Source organism: Myotis myotis, unplaced genomic scaffold (assembly GCF_014108235.1).
Source record: "Myotis myotis isolate mMyoMyo1 unplaced genomic scaffold, mMyoMyo1.p scaffold_m19_p_2, whole genome shotgun sequence".
NCBI classification, from domain to species: domain Eukaryota; kingdom Metazoa; phylum Chordata; class Mammalia; order Chiroptera; family Vespertilionidae; genus Myotis; species Myotis myotis.
Window position 1 is genome coordinate 217,503,161 of NW_023416324.1, and position 18,097 is coordinate 217,521,257.

General features: G+C 55.3%; 1 protein-coding gene across 1 annotated transcript in view; it reads right to left on the reverse strand.

Moving 5' to 3' along the window:
- Positions 1-7,245: 7,245 nt before the first annotated feature.
- MAP3K7CL (MAP3K7 C-terminal like) overlaps positions 7,246-18,097 on the reverse strand; it is a 31,146-nt gene continuing 20,294 nt past the window's right edge. Inside the window, exon 5 of the mRNA XM_036353071.1 lies at positions 7,246-8,290. Coding sequence (XP_036208964.1) covers positions 8,110-8,290 — 181 coding nt within the window. The 3' untranslated portion in view covers positions 7,246-8,109. The remainder of the gene's footprint in view (positions 8,291-18,097) is intronic.

Sequence of the window (18,097 nt, forward strand, 5' to 3'; positions counted from 1 at the left end):
TCACTGCACAGCTCTGCCTCCCCCAAAACCGGTGAATAAATCCCTGTCGGAACCTACACTGTTCTCTCCCTGCTGCTTGTGGACAGTTGGAGGACTGAGCCACCGAAAACCACGTCCATTTCAACAATAAAGATTTTTTTTTTATGAAAAACGAAAACCACACCCAGCCCCGGCCGGTGGCTCAGTTGGTTGGGCTCCGTCCTTCACCAAAAGGTTGTCGGTTCGATTCCCGGTCAGGCACGTGCCTGGACTGTGGGCTCGGTCCCCGTAGGGGCGTGCAGGAGGCAGTCAATCGATGTTTCTATCTTTCTATCCCTCTCGCTTCCTCTCTCTCTAAAATCAATAAAAACCTTTTAAGTAAGTGTCACGTCAACTGTCCATGACTCCTCCAGGCACACATCTGGACTCAGCACCTTGCCTCCCTCGGCGATTCCGGTCTGGGCAGAATTACACCTTCTCCCAGTGGCTTCTGACAGTCCGTTAGAAAACCGCCATCAGAGATGACTGGGAAGCTGACCGAGCAGGGACCAGTGGCCCGGGCATTTTTCATGGCTGCTTTTATACCAGAAAATCTTGCAAACCTTCTAGGGCTACAGACAATAAGTTAGCATTTGTCGAGACGCCGGGTTCCTGGAGAGAGGACGTGGACGCCAGATTTGAGTGCCAGAGGTGTGCAGGGTACTCACCCCACAGGGTACACCCCAGACTAACACTTTGATGATTTACATTAAATTTTGGTTCATGTCTTTTGAGAAAGAAAAATACTTAAAAGCATTTCGTTTTCATATTTTCACCTTTTTTAAAAACAGAAATACAACTCTTCAGCTCCTCTCTAGGGATAACGTGGCGAGGCCTTTCTTTTTACTGTCTTAATCGTACGTAGCTACGGAATTGAGTGTTTTACCACTGTAATGCCATCCCAGTTACGTTAGAAACCTCTATCTCTATATACAAAAGCCTAAGTGTCCATCCGACCTTCCACCCGGTAACTACGACACACACTGACCACCAGGGGGCAGGGGCTGCCGTGACACGTATTGGCCATTTAAAAAGAAGCGGCACCGCGGACCTGGTGCCGACAAACCAACACTTGGCGTCCCCCAAGTGGGACACAGGCCCCGCCACCACCCTGGAGCCACAGCCCACCAAATCGCAGCCAACGCTACCAAGACCCCATGGCACAAAATGCGGCCCACAGCCCAGCCCAGAAACGGTTGCTATGGTAACGACGCCAGGTAATGACGTCATGTAGCAACACCCAGCTTCCTCTCCCTAGCAACTGACCTCCTTGGAGTTTCTTCAGCCCAGGAACCTGACTTGCTTTGCAGCCAGGTGCAGACATTTCACACTTTAACCAAATGTCTGTGAAGCGTTTTCCCTGCCTATTCTCATTTGATCCTCACAGAAGTCCTGGAGTAGGTAGATAGGAGACTTGGTGGAATCCTATTTTCTTTTCATTAGCTGGAAAATGGAGATTTAGAAAGCTTAGAAACGTGACCCAACTGAAAAGAAGTAAGAAATGGTGGACCTTGAAAATGACTTCAGGTTTTCTCACTGCACAGAATATAGTCAAACACTGCTGCAGTTAAATAGTTTACCCTTTGTTCTCCCTGCGTGAGCTACAATAATAATCTGCTTTGTGTTGATATTTACTGCTGTGTTGCTGACAATTACCTGAAAGAGAAGTTGGGGTGCTTCACTGGGCTGGAAAAAGTTTAGCTACATCAGAAAGCAGGTCTAATAAGCAAGTTTATTCTCTATCTATAAAAGGCTAAGTTGACTCACCCATGCACGATACACATAAAGCTCTCGTTGGCGCCAATCGCACACATGTGTTTCGATCTGTCATTGTTGATCGTGAATTTGGTTGGCACGTCTATTACAGAGAAAGGGCAGATAGCGATATTAAAATATTTCTTCCAATTAATTTCCTTTCAATGTGCATGAATCCGTGCACCAGGACACTAGTTTTTATATAATTGAAATAATTATGTGGGGGGAGGGGCGGATTCAGTCAACCCAACTATATAACCACTCGTGTAGGTTATAGAATTATGAAGACATTTTAAACATATTTCTATGTAAATGTGTAGAGTTCTAACAGAAGAGGTACCCAACTATAATCACACAAGAAGCTGAAAATTATAAATAATGGCCATTTAATAAGTATGACTCATGATACCAGTGGGTGCTTAAAAGAAAAGGGAGCAAGTGTGGGAATTTAAGTGTGAGTCCACCTTCGTGGAAGAGTTAATGAAAGATCACATAAGCCGGGCCAGAGCTTTCGAGAATGAACGACAATATCTGTTCTAAAACTAGTGACACTTCCCTCACTCCTGATACTCCTCTCACATTGCCCGCTACCCACCTTATCAGAGGGTGAGGTGACCTTGTCCGTCCCTCCTCTAGCCCAGCCTCCCCCGAGAACCAGCCCTGTCCACAGACAGACAGACAGACGGACGCTCCTGCCTTCTGTCCCCACAGGGCACGTGTGTGGGGCTCAGGAACCGTCACTCACCTGTGGGTCGTTACCTGTAGGTGTGAAATGAGGGAAACCACAAGGATGTGGGAGTCAAGTCAGCTTTGACCTTCAAAGTAACTAATTGCTAGTTGGGTGATCATAGATGAGCAAATAAACACAAACTTCAGAGCGTAATTGTTCTAGTGTCACTATAGCTATTTATGTTTACAACTAGAGCCTGGTGCACGGATTTGTGCACTGGTGGGGGGCGTGGCCTTGGGGGATCAGCCCACCGTGGGAACACTGCTCATCCAGGTCAACCGAGCGGCTGTGGACCTGCCCTCTGAGCAGCTGCTCCCCCTGTGGGAGCGCACTGACCACCAGGGAGACAGCTCCTGTGTTGAGCATCTGCCCCCTGGTGGTCAGTGCACATCATAGCGACTAGTCGACCGGTCGTTCTGGTCATTTCGCCATTTGGTCGCTGGGCTTTTATATATATAGCGTCCTAGTACTATTGTATCTACATCTGTGTACAATACTGTACTTGTGTTATTGTATCTACTTGTGTGTACAATTGTATTTTTGTAATGCCGAGATTAAGGGACATTTCATAGGGAGCATAGTAACTGCTCAAAAGTTATTATACAGGTATTCCCACCTCTTTCCAACATCATGAATACGAAAATTTTATCTATTTTATTATATATTTACTATGTGATGCTGAAAAGAAAACTGGAAAAACCTAAAATTGCAGACTCTGCAGAAGTTAGTATCGCCCACGCCTCCCGTCTTGTTTGGATAACTCATCATTAGTTTCACTCTTTTCTCAACGTGGTAGAGATGCTGTTTTGACACCAGTATTGTGGGGGCTGGGGGGGGGGGGCGGATGCAAATGGGCGAGCAATTCATGATTCTGCAAAACGTTCCTGGTGTTTCCTCTTCAGTATTTACTCAGAGAGGCCGATGTCCACCCTGCTCCACTGGGAAATGAAACTGCTGCCCAGACAGACAGACAGACGGACCACAGTCTGGCGGAGGCGAAGGGGCGAGGCTCCCACGGGGGGGGGGGGGAGAAGGGGGGGTCGCAGGCCCTGCCCACCCACCTGCTGGGTTCTCCTCCCCGTCACACCTCCTCAGGGGGAGCCAGGCTCCCGTCCGCCGGCCCCTGCCTCGCCCGGGGTGTCTCCATCAGAACCGCGTGGCCTCACGTGTGGGTTTTGCATCCTTGACAGCTGAACGCAGTCCCCTCCCCTCTTTCCAGGACACGTTCACTGAGTCACTTCCTGGGCCCCACACGCCCTGGAAGCCACAATCCTCCTCCCGGGCCGGCTCCTCTCTCGTGGGGCTGGGAACACACAGGAGACCCGGTCCAACCTCAACCTTAACCAACAACTAACCGTTCAGGACCAGCACGTCCCAGACGGCTCACCAGATGGTCTACACTCGGGGTCCTTTATGTGGAACCAGAGGGATGGGCCCCGGGGTTACTTATTGCAGCGCAGCGCCACCTGGTGGTCAGCGGTGCTACGGGGTGCTGGCTCCCGGAGCCCAGAACCCTGTCCTCTCCCCCAAGGCCCAGCTCTGAGCCCTACACACCCCAGACACCCGGCTCTGAGCCCTAAACCTCCCGGACACCCCGCTCTGAGCCCTACATACCCCAGACACCCGGCTCTGAGCCCTACACACCCCGGACACCCCGCTCTGAGCCCTACACCTCCCGGACACCCCGCTCTGAGCCCTACACACCCCAGACACCCCGCCCTGAGCCCTACACACCCCGGACACCCCGCCCTGAGCCCAACACACCCCAGACACCCCGCTCTGAGCCCTAAACCTCCCGGACACCCCGCTCTGAGCCCTACATACCCCAGACACCCGGCTCTGAGCCCTACACACCCCCAGACACCCCGCTCTGAGCCCTAAACACCCCCAGACACCCCGCTCTGAGCCCTACACACCCCGGGAGCAGGAGCAGGAGCAGGAGCAGGACGGGGTGTGTAGGACTCGCTCCTTCCTTCCTTCCCTCGTGAGCGAAGGGCTGTGAGGCTCGGCCGGGCCCTGGGTCCTGAAGGCACAGCTTTAAAGGAGCCACAGCCACTGTCGCCCGGACTCCCCGCTCACGGGAAGCCAGGCAGGTCCCGGAGGGTGAGGCGGGCGAGGCGGGCGGCAGGGCAGGCACAGCGGCCGCGGGCAGCAGGGAGCGATGGCTCCATGTGGCCATCAGGCACCAGGGACAGTCACACCCACGCCCTGTGCCCACCAGGCGCTCAGTCAGCCGTGGTGGCGGCGAGAACAGTGTGAGCAGCGCCCAGTGTCACCGGCTCTGACGCTTCACGAAGGAATCGAACCCGCCTGTGGGTCCCGGGTGCTCTGCCCCGCGGACGCCGTCCTGCGGGCTCGGCCTCCTGCGGACAGCCTTTCCGGGTCAGGCGAAGGCTCGGTCCTCTCACCCCCGCGTCCCTCGGGTCGGTCGGTCGGTCGGTCGGTCGGTCCCTCCTTCCTGGGATCAGAGCTGCGCTCGCCCCCTCCCCCCACAGGCTCTCAGCCCCCAGTTCTCGTTCCCTGCTCCCCTCCACCCTCCGTCCCACTGAAATGAAATGACTCCGATTCCACCCGCCCTCGCCCTGCGTTTCCGAGAGAAGCCGCCTCGCTGTACGGCCGCGATGCCAACGCCTGGGCTCCGGCCAGAACGTGCAAACGGGAAAACCCACCCTCTCGTTAGAGGGCGGGGTGAGGGCAGGGCTCCGGGTGCGACCGTCACACGCGTGCCTCCCAGCCGGCGTCCCTCCCGCTGACCAGCCGTCCGCTCCCAGTTCTCTGTGCCTGGCGCTCAGCGGGCCCGGGAGCTGCTGACGGGCCGTCACCTGGTTCTGGTTACACTCCCGCCGCCGTGGCGAGGGCAGGGCTGACCAGGGGGCCGGCAGCCGCTCTCTGTGCCGAGCAAAGACGGCCTTTGAGCACCGCACACAGTGTGTGACGTCAATTCTGTGGCCAACGGGCTGGGCCCCAAAGAGCCCGAATCCCTGGTCAGACGTTGTCCTGGTGCTTCTATGGGAGGGGGATGGGGGTTCTAGGTGAGAGAGGATTTAGATCGGGGACTGAGCCCAGCAGGGAGCCCTCCTGACCCTCCCAGGCGCCCAGTGAGACCAGCTCCTCGGCCTCAGCGGGAAGGACACTCCGTCGGGGACTCCGGCCTCCGGACCCCCCTGAACACCTTGGAGACCAGCCTTCGTAGCCCCGTGAGCACCGGCCTGTGATGGGCAGAGACCCTCTGTTCCTCCGAGAGCCTGACTGAGGGCGTCGTGGGGACAAGGCCTCGGGAACCTGCCGGGAGGAGGGACCTGCCCTCGCTTTGCTCCATAAACCTCAGAACCAGGGGCGGCCCCTCCCCAGTGACTAGCGGAGCGCGGGGTGCGGGGCAGCGGGTTGCAGTCCTCCCCCCCCACCCCCGCCTCGGTCTCCCTCCCACACGACAGGAGGGAGGAGGGATCGGGCAGCAGGTGAGCTAAGACACCTGTGACCAGAAAGGGGGAAAACCTAAGGCCGTGCAGCCCCCCTCGACGGCGACCAGCGGGTGCGGACAAAGCGGCCGAGCACAGACGGCTCACTTATCTCCCAGCGCTCCCGCGAGACAGCGGCTCAGAGGAAGCCGTGTGTCATCTGGTCTCTCAGGAGATCAGGACTGTCCCTGTTGGCAGGATAATTGGGTTTGAATTGACTTTTTTTTTTTTAATCCTCACCTGAGGATACTTTTCCACTGATTTTCAGAGAGAGTGGAAGGGAGAGGGAGAGACAGAGAAACATCGATGTGAGAGAAACACATCGACTGGTCGCCTCCTGGACGCACCCTGACCAGGGCCCGGGCCGGGGAGGAGCCTGCAACCAAGATACGTGCCCTTGACCGGAATCGAACCCAGAACCCTTCAGTCCGCAGGCTGGCGCTCTATCCACTGAGCCACACGGGCCAGGGCAAAAGAGCTTCTTCATATTAAGCTAAGAAACCCGTGCAGGATGCGTGGACAGTCACATGTTTTATTAGATACAAGGCATCACTTTACAGCCTCTGTAAATGCAAGGTAAGCCTGAAAGCAAGATATGATGGTCCAATTCTGTGTTGACACGGCAGACACCAACATGACTTTGCTAAATGTAAAGTGATTTCAGTGGATCCGATGGTGAGAGAGGATTTAGATCAGGGACTGAGCACAGCAGGGAGCCCTCCTGACCCTCCCAGAATCTGATGGTCACCGTGGGACGGACGGCGTTGGCTGTGATGGTTCTTAATTCCAGCAAAGCCCTTGTTGGCGTCACAAAGCATCTCGGGGTTAAACCCACAGCAGGAGAGTCCTGTGGCCGGGGGAGCTCTGCTGATTTCAGATTCGGAAGGGAGAGGCAGCGAGAGACAGAAGCATCCACGATGAGAGAGAATCATGGACCGGCTGCCTCCTGCACGCCCCCCACTGGGGATCACAACCCGGGCCTGTGCCCTGACCGGGACGGAACCGCGACTCCTGGTTCCTAGGGCGACGCTCCACCGTGAGCCACACGGCCGGGCCACCGTATTATTTCCAGCGGCTCCGCCCTGTGCGTTTCTGGGAAATCCCGTCAGACATTCGCGCTCAGATGAGCTCAGGCCCGCGCTGCTCGCTGCGAAGCCGCGTCTCTCCAGGAAAGGGGTTTGCTGCTCGCGGGCACCTGCAGCCCCAACTCAGCACGGATTCGGACGAGCGTCCGCGACTGGACTCCGAGCACGCGGTCGGGGAAGGAAGGGCCGGAGGCAGCGGGCAGTTTTGATCGCGTTTAATGAAAAAGAAGTTACATGAATGAAATGGACATAAAACAAAGAGATCACGTTGGGGAAGATGGTGATAAGTAGAACAGGAAACTCGTGTTAAGCCTGAATTTACTCATATATTTCCATTCGTTATTACTGACCCCAACGCCTTTTAAATCCAAACAGAGCAATGGTCGTCATTTGTCTGATGTTTTCCTGAGAACTCCCCAAAATGATGTCTAAACCATCCCCTTCCGTCTCCTGGGGCCCCCAGAACACACTCGAGGGGACACGTTCCCCGGGGGCCAGCGCGGGGTGAAGACACGCGCCTTTATCTGCTCTTCTCACGCCCGCAGCAGGTCGGCACTGCCAACGCGCTTCGGGCACAAACCCGCCTCTGCTAACGTTTTCAGGAGGAAGCTTCGACTACGCGACCGTTTATTCCGGGTCCAATCCTCGCACAGGGACTGACTGACTGACATGAGCACGTCGGAGAGGCCTCTGCTTGGCGCTCAGGGGAGATGTTAACGACGTGAGACCTAAAAACATGCAGGCGAACGGCAGCGAGCACCTGGCTGGCCTGTCTCATGGCTTAATCCTGTTCAAGATTCTTAGGGAGCCTGTCAATACTCTGTCTCGGTCCTAGCTTCTAAATGAGGAGAAATATCTTCTAAATGGGAACAAATCGTGAAACACGCGGGGCAGTAGGTTTGCTCTCGTTGTCTTATTTAACGTGAAATCTCCCTCCCGTCGGGCCAGACCTCGCCGGGCCCAGCTCAGAGAGACGGCAGCATGTGGGTGACCAGGAGGGGTGATGGGTTCACCATCCCTCGTGGGGGGGGGGGGGGGGGCCGGGCCAGGGGGAGGACCTGCGCTAGGACGAGCCCTGCCGCTTCTGGTACTGGATGCGGAGTTTCTCCAGCTGCTCCACGCACTGGGACTGCGCCAGCTTCAAGGTGCGGTTCTCCTCCGTCAGCGCCTCGAACTCGCGGGCCAGCTGGGCGGCATCCCCCTTCTCCTCCTCCGCCTGCGCCAGCTTGGCAAGGAGCTCCTTCCTGCAGGCGGAGCGGGAGAGCGCACACTGAAATGCACGCACGTAAACGCACGCGCACAAATCACCTATGTACATGCACAAATGCACGCACGTAAATGCACAGAGGAGTTCCCTCCTCACATCCCACCCTCTGCCCGGCCCTCCAGCCTCCCCAGCCTCAGATCCTTTACTTTTTATATATTTTTTAATTGATTTTTTGGAGAGAGAGGAAGGGAGAAGGATACAAAGATAGAAACATCGATGAGAGAGACATCATCAGTCAGCTGCCTCCTGCACGCCCCCCTCAGGGGATCAAGCCTGCAACCTGGGCAGGTGCCCTGACCAGGAATCGAACTGGGAATCAAACCGGGAATTGAACCAGGAATCGAACCGGTGGCCTCGTGGTTCCTGGCTCAATGCTCAACCGCTGAGCTACACCGGCCAGGCCCAGGCCTCAGATCCTTTAGGTCCTGGCACCTCTGCTGAGACACCCAAACCAGTGAACATCTGCCGGAAAACGCGGAGAAGCTGACCTTTCTAAGGGCAACAGGAATGACAGCTAGTTTGGGGGAAGCCAGGAAACCTGCTTACGATTGAAGATGCTGCCAGTGCCCACGGGTGGAGAGCTGTGCTTTATCCTTAGCTCGTCTTCCCTCCAAATGCAGTTACCGTCCTTGTCTCTTATTTCTGAGCTGAACAAATCGGCACTAGTTCTTCGGACTAAGAATTCCACCCCCCCTGGCAGCTTCCCCTGATCCTGACGTCCATCCTGCAGCCTGACTTACAAAACAATGTCCTTTTTTTTAAAGGGGAGAATGATGATTTTTTTAAAAATATATTTTATTGATTTCTTACAGAGAGGAAGGGAGAGGGATAGAGAGTTAGAAACATCGATGAGAGAGAAACATCAATCAGCTGCCTCCTGCACACTCCCTACTGGGGATGTGGCCGCAACCAAGGTACATGCCCTTGACCGGAATCGAACCCGGGACCTTTCAGTCCACAGGCCGATGCTCTATCCACTGACCCACACTGGTCAGGGCCAAAACAACGTCCTTTTACTGCAGGCGGAGGACTCAGGAAGCAGCTCCAGGTACTGGAGGGGCAAACAACTCGGTTCTCAGTGAGCACCTGCACACAACGCAGGGGCCGGCCGCGGGCTCAGCGGTTGAGCGTCGACCTATGAACCTGGAGGTCATGGTGTGATTCCGGTCAGGGCACAGGCCTGGGTGGCGGGCTCGATCCCCCGTGCGGGGCGTGCAGGAGGCAGCGATCAGTGATTCTCTCTCATCATGGATGTTTCTCTCTCTCCCTCTCCCTTCCTCTCTGAAATCAGTAAGAATATATTTAAAAATTTTAAAAATGTATTGATGTAAATACGCACGAAAAGGAGCCCCAGACTCACGTCCACGTTTAGGTTTAATAAACCTGACCACCCACAGCAGGTCCACTGCCTCAGGTGGGTCAGGGAGTCCCAGACAGCAGTCTCCGTCCCTCACTGTGCGACATGCCCATTCCTCCCTTTCCTGGGGGGGGGGGGGGCGGGGTGCAGAGAGACCTGGGCAGGGCACCGGCAAGGAGGGGCGTGGAGAGCACCCCGGGGTGTCAGCAACAACCTCAGGCGAGAGGAAGTGTGCCCGGTGCCGGCCTGTGCTCTTCAAGGTTAAGCACATACAGTATTTGAAGGAACTAAAGAGAAGTGACAACTAAACGCACTGGAAAGAACCGCGGGGAGGGCCGCGCTGGGCCAGGAGGCGAGTGAGCTGGACTCAGTCAGATGGCACACGGCGCGCCCAGTGCGAGATCCTCGTTTAACGCTGGGCTGTGGCTAAGGGGCGCCCTTGTTCTTAGAAATGGCTCCTGAGGTGTTGAGGGCAACGGATCGTGACATACACCCAGGGCATGGGAAGGCGGCCGGGAACGGGGGGCAGAGAGGCATGGGAAGGCGGCTGGGAACGGGGGGGGGGGGGGGGGGGGGGGGGTAAAGGGGGCGGGAACGCGGACGGGGGGGGGGGTGGGACGCAGACACACGGTCCCTGTGCTATGATCTGAGTCTTCCACGGTGTTTGGAATGTCAAGGCTCCCAGTAAATGCTCGCTGAATGAATGCCCGAAGAGTCAGGCGCCTCAGGGACAAAGACCGTATATTTTAAAGATGAGGAAGGAGAAATGCAAAGCACTGCATTTAACTGAACAAGTCATGCGGCTACTACGGAAGAGCCGGCATCGACGTCTTCTCCTTCTTAGATGTCGCAATGAAATCTCAGGCAAGTTTCTTGTGGACGATCGTAGAGAAAAGGGTCAGTACAGCCTGGGACAGACGGTCAATGATATGTAGCAACTGTGGGTGGTGCCAGTGGGTCTGGAAGTATCGGGGTCCCTCTGTAAGGAACATGATCGTCCAGCCCCCTGGACCCCAACCTTCTTCTGGCCACGCCCCCCTCAGCATCTCTAACATCCTGATGCCCTCCCCCCCCCCCCCCCCCGACATAGAATCCTTATTGTTCAAAAAGGGACTCCTGTTCGGGGGAGGAAGCCTCAAAGGCCATGAACTTGGTCTAGACAAGCTTCCGAAGAACATGGCAGCCACTAAAGAGAAAAATAAAAGGACGAAAGGACAGTGGGAGGACCGAGGAAGAAGTCACTAAGAAACTGTTAAAAACAATAATAATATGAAGTGATATGAAAAAATAGCAAATAAAGTTTCAAAACATATAATAGAGAACTGAAAGGCATAAAGATGTCTCAATATCTATTTATATGCTGTATGTGAGGCCCCTAGAACCATAGGAAATGCAGAACATTCACTGTTCATAACGCGTTCTCCAATCGCCCCCTTAAACATCACATTGCCCCCCTGTGGGGCGTGTGCCCCACGCTGGGAACCACTGGTGTAACCAATACGCCATGTACCTGACACGGATGCAGAGTAATGTGCATGTAAACTGTAATCAAAAGGATACTTTTCAGAAATTGATTAGTAAAACGCACACAAGTGAGAGACGTGCTTCTAAGCCCTGCACGTAGTCAGGTTAAGTTAGGTCATCTCACACCCTCCGTTAGCTCATCGTTCCTGTTCCATGTTTCCCTTCCCGGTCAACGGCCCCACAAATGACTCAGGTTAAGGTAGAGTTTTGTTTCCGAATCACAGGGTTGGGACGTCCTGGTTTCACTGTGGCTGCTGCCCTTCCTCCATGTCCGGCTCGTTTGCAATCCCTGGAACATCTGCGAGTCCTTCTGAGCGGCAGAGAAAATAACTCACAGGTCTCACCACTGAAAGGAATGGTCGTGACTGTCTAGTCCCGTGGTTCTCAACCTTCTGGCCCTTTAAATACAGTTCCTCATGTTGTGACCCAACCATAAAATTATTTTCGTTGCTACTTCATCACTGTCATGTTGCTACTGTTATGAATCGTCATGTAAATATCTGATCTGCAGGATGGGCTTAGGCGACCCCTGTGAAAGGGCCGTTCGACCGCCAAAGGGGTCGCCACCCACAGGTTGAGAACCGCTGGTCTAGTGTAATCTTCGTGAGCAGAGAATGTCGGCAATAATGTCTTCGTCACTACAATCAGGAAGACTTTACTGACAGGTTTCTAAATTAGTGTCGTGCGTTTGCTAAGCAATTATGCATCTAGTCAATGATCCTGTCAAAATGTCAGTCACCTCCTGTCCAGCCATTACTGCAGACTATTTACGCTCGTCCATGAGCAAGTCCTGGTTAACCCGCACGGCCAGCGCCTATGGAGGTGGGTGAGGAACAAACCAGCTCCTGAGGCTGGAGAGGCCCCCGTGGGTCCCTGTGTATCGTTCCTATCGCCCCTTCAGGGACCGGCGGGGGTAGAACACCGTGACGGACAGACGGACGGACGGAGGGAACCTGTAACAGTTTCCACACAGCGTATCTCACGGCTGAAACGATAACGTGGTGCGGCCACTTCAGACCAAGGCAGCTGCTCACAGCGACGCGCTGGGCCGTCAGGGGCCGCGGCCAGCCCACCCCGGGGCGCAGCACAGGTCAGCTGGAAGCATGGGTCCACACGACCCAGCACATGGTGAGTGTCTGTAGCAGCAGCATCCCCAGCAGCCCACAGTGCACACACGTCAAATGTCCGTCGCAGATGAAATGGATTAATAAAGTCTGGTCCGTCCGCACACGGAATATTGTTCAGAATAAGCAGGGATGAAGGACGATGCAGGGTGCGTGGTTGAACCTGGCAAACATCGTGCCCCATAAAGAAGCCATTCTCACAGGGCACGGAGGGTCTGACGGCATCTGGGTGTCCCGGACAGGAGCCCACGGGGCCCAGGGCAGTGAGCGCAGCCAGGGGCCGGCGGGAGGTGGGGAGTTGCCGGCTGCTCAAGGGTCCAAGAGTCCTTCCCCTCCCCTCCCCTCCTCTTCCCCTCCTCTTTTCCGGGAGGACAAAGCCCTACCATGGGAGGGTGCTGTGCACCTGGAGACACTTTAATCATAGAACCGGTCCACCCGACGTCACAACGACGCAGCGATTCTCTCACATTCCAAGTCTGCCCTTTAAACACCGTGTTTCCTGGCCAAGTGGTTCTCCTTTGAATAAGATAAAATGCTCTCTCTGGAGCAAAGCGACCTTCACTAATTGCAAATCTAGAGGCAGAGCCGATTGCTGTTTCATGGTGGACATTAAACACTCCTGTCAAACAGCTCAGGGACCAGTTCCAAGTAGAAGAACGTCTATATCTCACTCCCATGTGCTCCCGTTACAGACACAAAACTGCGTGTAAAAAACTCACACTATTTACTGAAAAAGCATGCGCTCATTTTGTGCTACTATATGTGTAATTATATAAAAATATTCACATGCAAAAAGCCTAGAAATAAAAGCGGATTCAGGAATTGTGTAAAGATGTAAGAAGGCTTAGTAATTTTTTTAAAAAGCTTTCAATAAAATTGCCCTTTTTTTCCCAACAGAAAAGGGAAAAAATGCCAATCACAGTAAAAGCAGGCTTTTCTCCCGATGTTGGTGAATAGGCCAGAAGTAATTATTTGAATTAAAGTCACTCTGTGCTGAGTTTATAATTCTAAAAAGAGTTTACCTGTTCAGCACCAGGACTTAAAACAACAGTTAGAACCAGCTCTTCCCTGGGCTCTGCTGTCTCCCAAACGGCCCTGGCGCCCCCCGCTGGCGAAGGGAGGAAGCTCAGCCGCAGCCGCAGCGACTCCCATGGGAGCTCCCCGGGGTCCCAGGCCCGGCCTGAGCGCTGACCCTCACCGTCACCAGGGCTGGTCTGAGCGCTGACCCTCACCGTCACCAGGGCCGGTCTGAGCGCTGACCCTCACCGTCACCAGGGCCGGCCTGAGCCGTGACCCTCACCGTCACCAGGGCCGGCCTGAGTGCTGACCCTCACCGTCACCAGGGCCGGCCTGAGCCATGACCCTCACCGTCACCAGGGCCGGCCTGAGCCATGACCCTCACCGTCACCAGGGCCGGCCTGAGCCATGACCCTCACCGTCACCAGGGCCGGCCTGAGCGCTGACCCTCACCGTCACCAGGGCCGGCCTGAGCCGTGACCCTCACCGTCACCAGGGCCGGCCTGAGTGCTGACCCTCACCGTCACCAGGGCCGGCCTGAGCCATGACCCTCACCGTCACCAGGGCCGGCCTGAGCGCTGACCCTCACCGTCACCAGGGCCGGCCTGAGCGCTGACCCTCACCGTCACCAGGGCCGGCCTGAGTGCTGACCCTCACCGTCACCAGGCCTGGCCTGAGCGCTGACCCTCACCGTCACCAGGGCCGGCCTGAGCGCTGACCCTCACCATCACCAGGGCCGGCCTGAGCCGTGACCCTCACCGTCACCAGGGCCGGCCTGAGTGCTGACCCTCACTGTCACCAGGGCCGGCCTGAGCCATGACCCTCACCGTCACCAGGGCCGGCCTGAGTGCTGACCCTCACCATCACCAGGGCCGGCCTGAGCCGTGACCCTCACCGTCACCAGGGCCGGCCTGAGTGCTGACCCTCACCGTCACCAGGGCCGGCCTGAGCCATGACCCTCACCGTCACCAGGGCCGGCCTGAGCGCTGACCCTCACCGTCACCAGGGCCGGCCTGAGCGCTGACCCTCACCGTCACCAGGGCCGGCCTGAGTGCTGACCCTCACCGTCACCAGGCCTGGCCTGAGCGCTGACCCTCACCGTCACCAGGGCCGGCCTGAGCGCTGACCCTCACCATCACCAGGGCCGGCCTGAGTGCTGACCCTCACCGTCACCAGGCCTGGCCTGAGCGCTGACCCTCACCGTCACCAGGGCCGGCCTGAGTGCTGACCCTCACCGTCACCAGGGCCGGCCTGAGTGCTGACCCTCACCGTCACCAGGCCTGGCCTGAGCGCTGACCCTCACCGTCACCAGGGCCGGCCTGAGCGCTGACCCTCACCATCACCAGGGCCGGCCTGAGCCATGACCCTCACCGTCACCAGGGCCGGGGCAGCCAGTTCAGGACGCGACGGGAAGAAACCCTCCTCCAAACATCAGAAAACAGCCCTCCCTGAGGTCGAGACCATGGGCCACCTTTCCTCGCGTGGAAACAAAGCTCTTTTAGGAAAACAGCTGCTGCCGAATGAGTTTCTGCCTCAGGAAAGCGTTAGTGACACGATGACCCCGGCAACCCTCTCAGGACCCCCTCCTTATCATCACGTGAGCTGTGGCCGTGCTTCCGTCCCAACTCTTCATCTTCGCCTTCACTGCTGATACTGACTCTATTTTAAATGCAGACCAAAGGAATTCCAATAAAGTGTGGACACGGAGGCTGTTACAGTCTCCTGTAAGCACTGCAAATAACCACTGTAAATCTCTCCCTTTCTCTCTCTCTCTCTCTCTCTCTCTCTCTCTCTCTCTCTCTCTCTCTCACACAGACACACACACGCACACACACACACACGCCGTGTCTGACCCTGAGCGCAGCTGCCACTGGGTGGCTGGGATTGGAGTCTGTAGGGAGCAGACCTGAGCTGGGTAACTATCGATGGCAACCGGCTACAAAACTGCCAGAAGTAGCCCGACCGGCAAGGCTCAGTGGATGAGCATCGACCTATGAACCAGGTCACGGTTCGATTCCCGGTCAGGGCACAGGCCCGGGTGCAGGCTCGATCCCCAGTGTGGGGCGTTGCAGGAGGCAGCTGATCTCTCTCACTGATGTTTCTGTCTCTCTCTCCCTCCCCCTTCCTCTCTGAAATCAATAAAAATATATATTAACACACACGCTCACACACACACACACACACACACACACTCACACACACACTCTCACAGACACACACACACACTCACACTCACACACACACTCTCACAGACACACACACAAGTGCCAGAAGTCTCATTCCTGTGGGCTTTCCTCTCTGGGGAACAGAGCTGGTCCCTGGAAGGCGGGCAGGGGCAGGGGCTAGCTAAGCCTCCTCCGAGGGGGCCCTCGGGAGGCAGAGAGGAGGGAGGTGCCAGGGGGGCAGAGGCAGAAGTGGGGAGGGGGCAGTGTCCTCGAAGGCGAGGGGTGAGGGGACCTTCAGAAGCACGAGGCCACCTGGAAGTCTGAATCGGGCCGAGCACGGGGCTTCCCAGGCCAACCGTCCATATTACAGCCCCAAACGGCAGGAGCAGGAATGAAGTAAAAGGAATTTGAGAGACTTTACGAGAAAGGAAAAGGGGAAGAAAGAGTCTGGCCTTTGCCGCACAGCAGCCTGTGACTTCGAAAGGCCGCGAGTGGCTGAGCTGGGGGTCTGGCCGGCACTTCTGTGGTTTGGCAGGTTGTGTGGACTCGCTCCCCTGGCCCACGGGCCACCCTCTCTCAGAGGCAACTCTGCCTCTCGGTGTTTCCTGCTGCGCTGGCGGCCACAGCGGTTACTACTCTAAGCAGGAGAGCAGGAATGGGTTCCCGCAAACTCCAGATGAGCCACACGCATGCTGCTATCCTGGCGTACTTTTTAAATACAACATACGGATACACAGACCAGTGATGGCAAACCTTTTGAGCTCGGCGTGTCAGCATTTTGAAAAACACTAATTTGCCCTAACCAGCTTGGCTCAGTGGATAGAGCATCGGCCCGCGGACTGAAGGGTCCCAGGTTCGATTCTGGCCAAGGGCATGTACCTTGCTTGCAGGCACATCCCCAGTAGGGAGTGTGCAGGAGGCAGCTGATCGATGTTTCTAACTCTCTATCCCTCTCCCTTCCTCTCTGTAAAAAATCAATAAAATATATTTTTAAAAAAAAAACACAACAAAAAAACCCCAGAAAAACCCTAACTTAACTCTGGTGCCGTGTCACATATAGAAATTTTTTGATATTTGCAACCATAGTAAAACAAAGACATATTTTTGATATTTATTTTATATATTTAAATGCCATTTAACAAAGAAAAATCAACCAAAAAAATGAGTTCGCGTGTCACCTCTGACACGCGTGTCATAGGTTCGCCATCACTGACATAGACGTACAGATCCTATATCTTAGTGGGTGAGTCTTCCATTGCACCCCAAATGAGGATCCACTCTTGTGGGTTTAGATAACAAAGGCCCCCAGCACCTCAACTGAGTTTACAGATAAACACATAACTATCTGTTTTTTTGCTGTCAGGACACCACAGTTCACACACAGTCTCACACTCACTCACACACTCTTATACACACACACACACACTAACACAGTCATACACACACACACACACACACACACACACACAGGAACAGACTTTGCAAAGTCCTCCTGTGACTCACCACTGGTCACGCTATTAATCAGCTTCCTCAGTCCCTTTCTGAAGCTTTTCTCAGGACGTGGCCTGTGCGTAAGGCTCAGTCTGCACACACCAGTTTATGAAAACCCTCAGACCAGAACGAGTCTCCGACGTGTGAGGAGAGAGCGCTGTTTCTGATCTCGCAAACGCCTTGAACCCCATAACCAGAGTCCAGGTAGGATGTGTGTGAAACACAGAAAGCAACGAGGAAGGAGAGGCCCGGGCCTGCTCAGGGCCTCAGGGTGAGCCCGGAGTCCCCACCCAGCCCACACGCCCCCGCGCCCTGCACAACCGCCTCGTGGGTCTCCGAAGAGTCCTGACAGCTTCATGAATTCCTGGCTTTGATCTAAACATTAAGTAATAAGTATATAAGTGTCTCTCCAGGAAGAGGAAGGGGGGAAGCAGAGAACGAAGGGCAATATTTGGACTCACTCAACACGCATGTGTCACTCATCCAACACGAATACGTCACCCCAGCCCTAACCCTCCCCCAGCGGCTTGTCTACCTGCTGTGGGAACCCCGCCAGGTAAGCATTCAGCACCCGCCACTCGCAGCCGGAGTGGGCTGGGCCTCCGGGCACGTGCACAGGGACAGGCTCCGGTGTGTTTTGGCATTTTTAACTTCCTGAGCTAAAAGTGCTTATTAAAAACTTAAGTTTGCCAAAGCCGGTTTGGCTCAGCGGATAGAGCGTCGGCCTGCGGACTGAAAGGTCCCAGGTTCGATTCCGGTCAAGGGCATGCACCTGGGTTGCAGGCACTTCCCCAGTGGGGGATGTGCAGGAGGCAGCTGATCGATGTTTCTCTCTCATCGATGTTTCTAACTCTCTATCACTCTCCCTTCCTCTCTGTAAAAAATCAATAAAATATATTAAAAAAAAAAAACAAAAAAAAAAAACTTAAGTTTGAGGGAAGAAAGCGCCCTGTTGTCCCTCGCTGCTCGCAAAGCACTGACCCTCCAGCGGTGCCACTTGGATCATTTCTGGGACAAACAGGACGGACAGGAAGGTGCCCAGCAACCTCAGAACCCCGGGACGTCAGCCCCCGCCCCCAGCTGAGCCCGCTAAGCCTGGCCCCGCC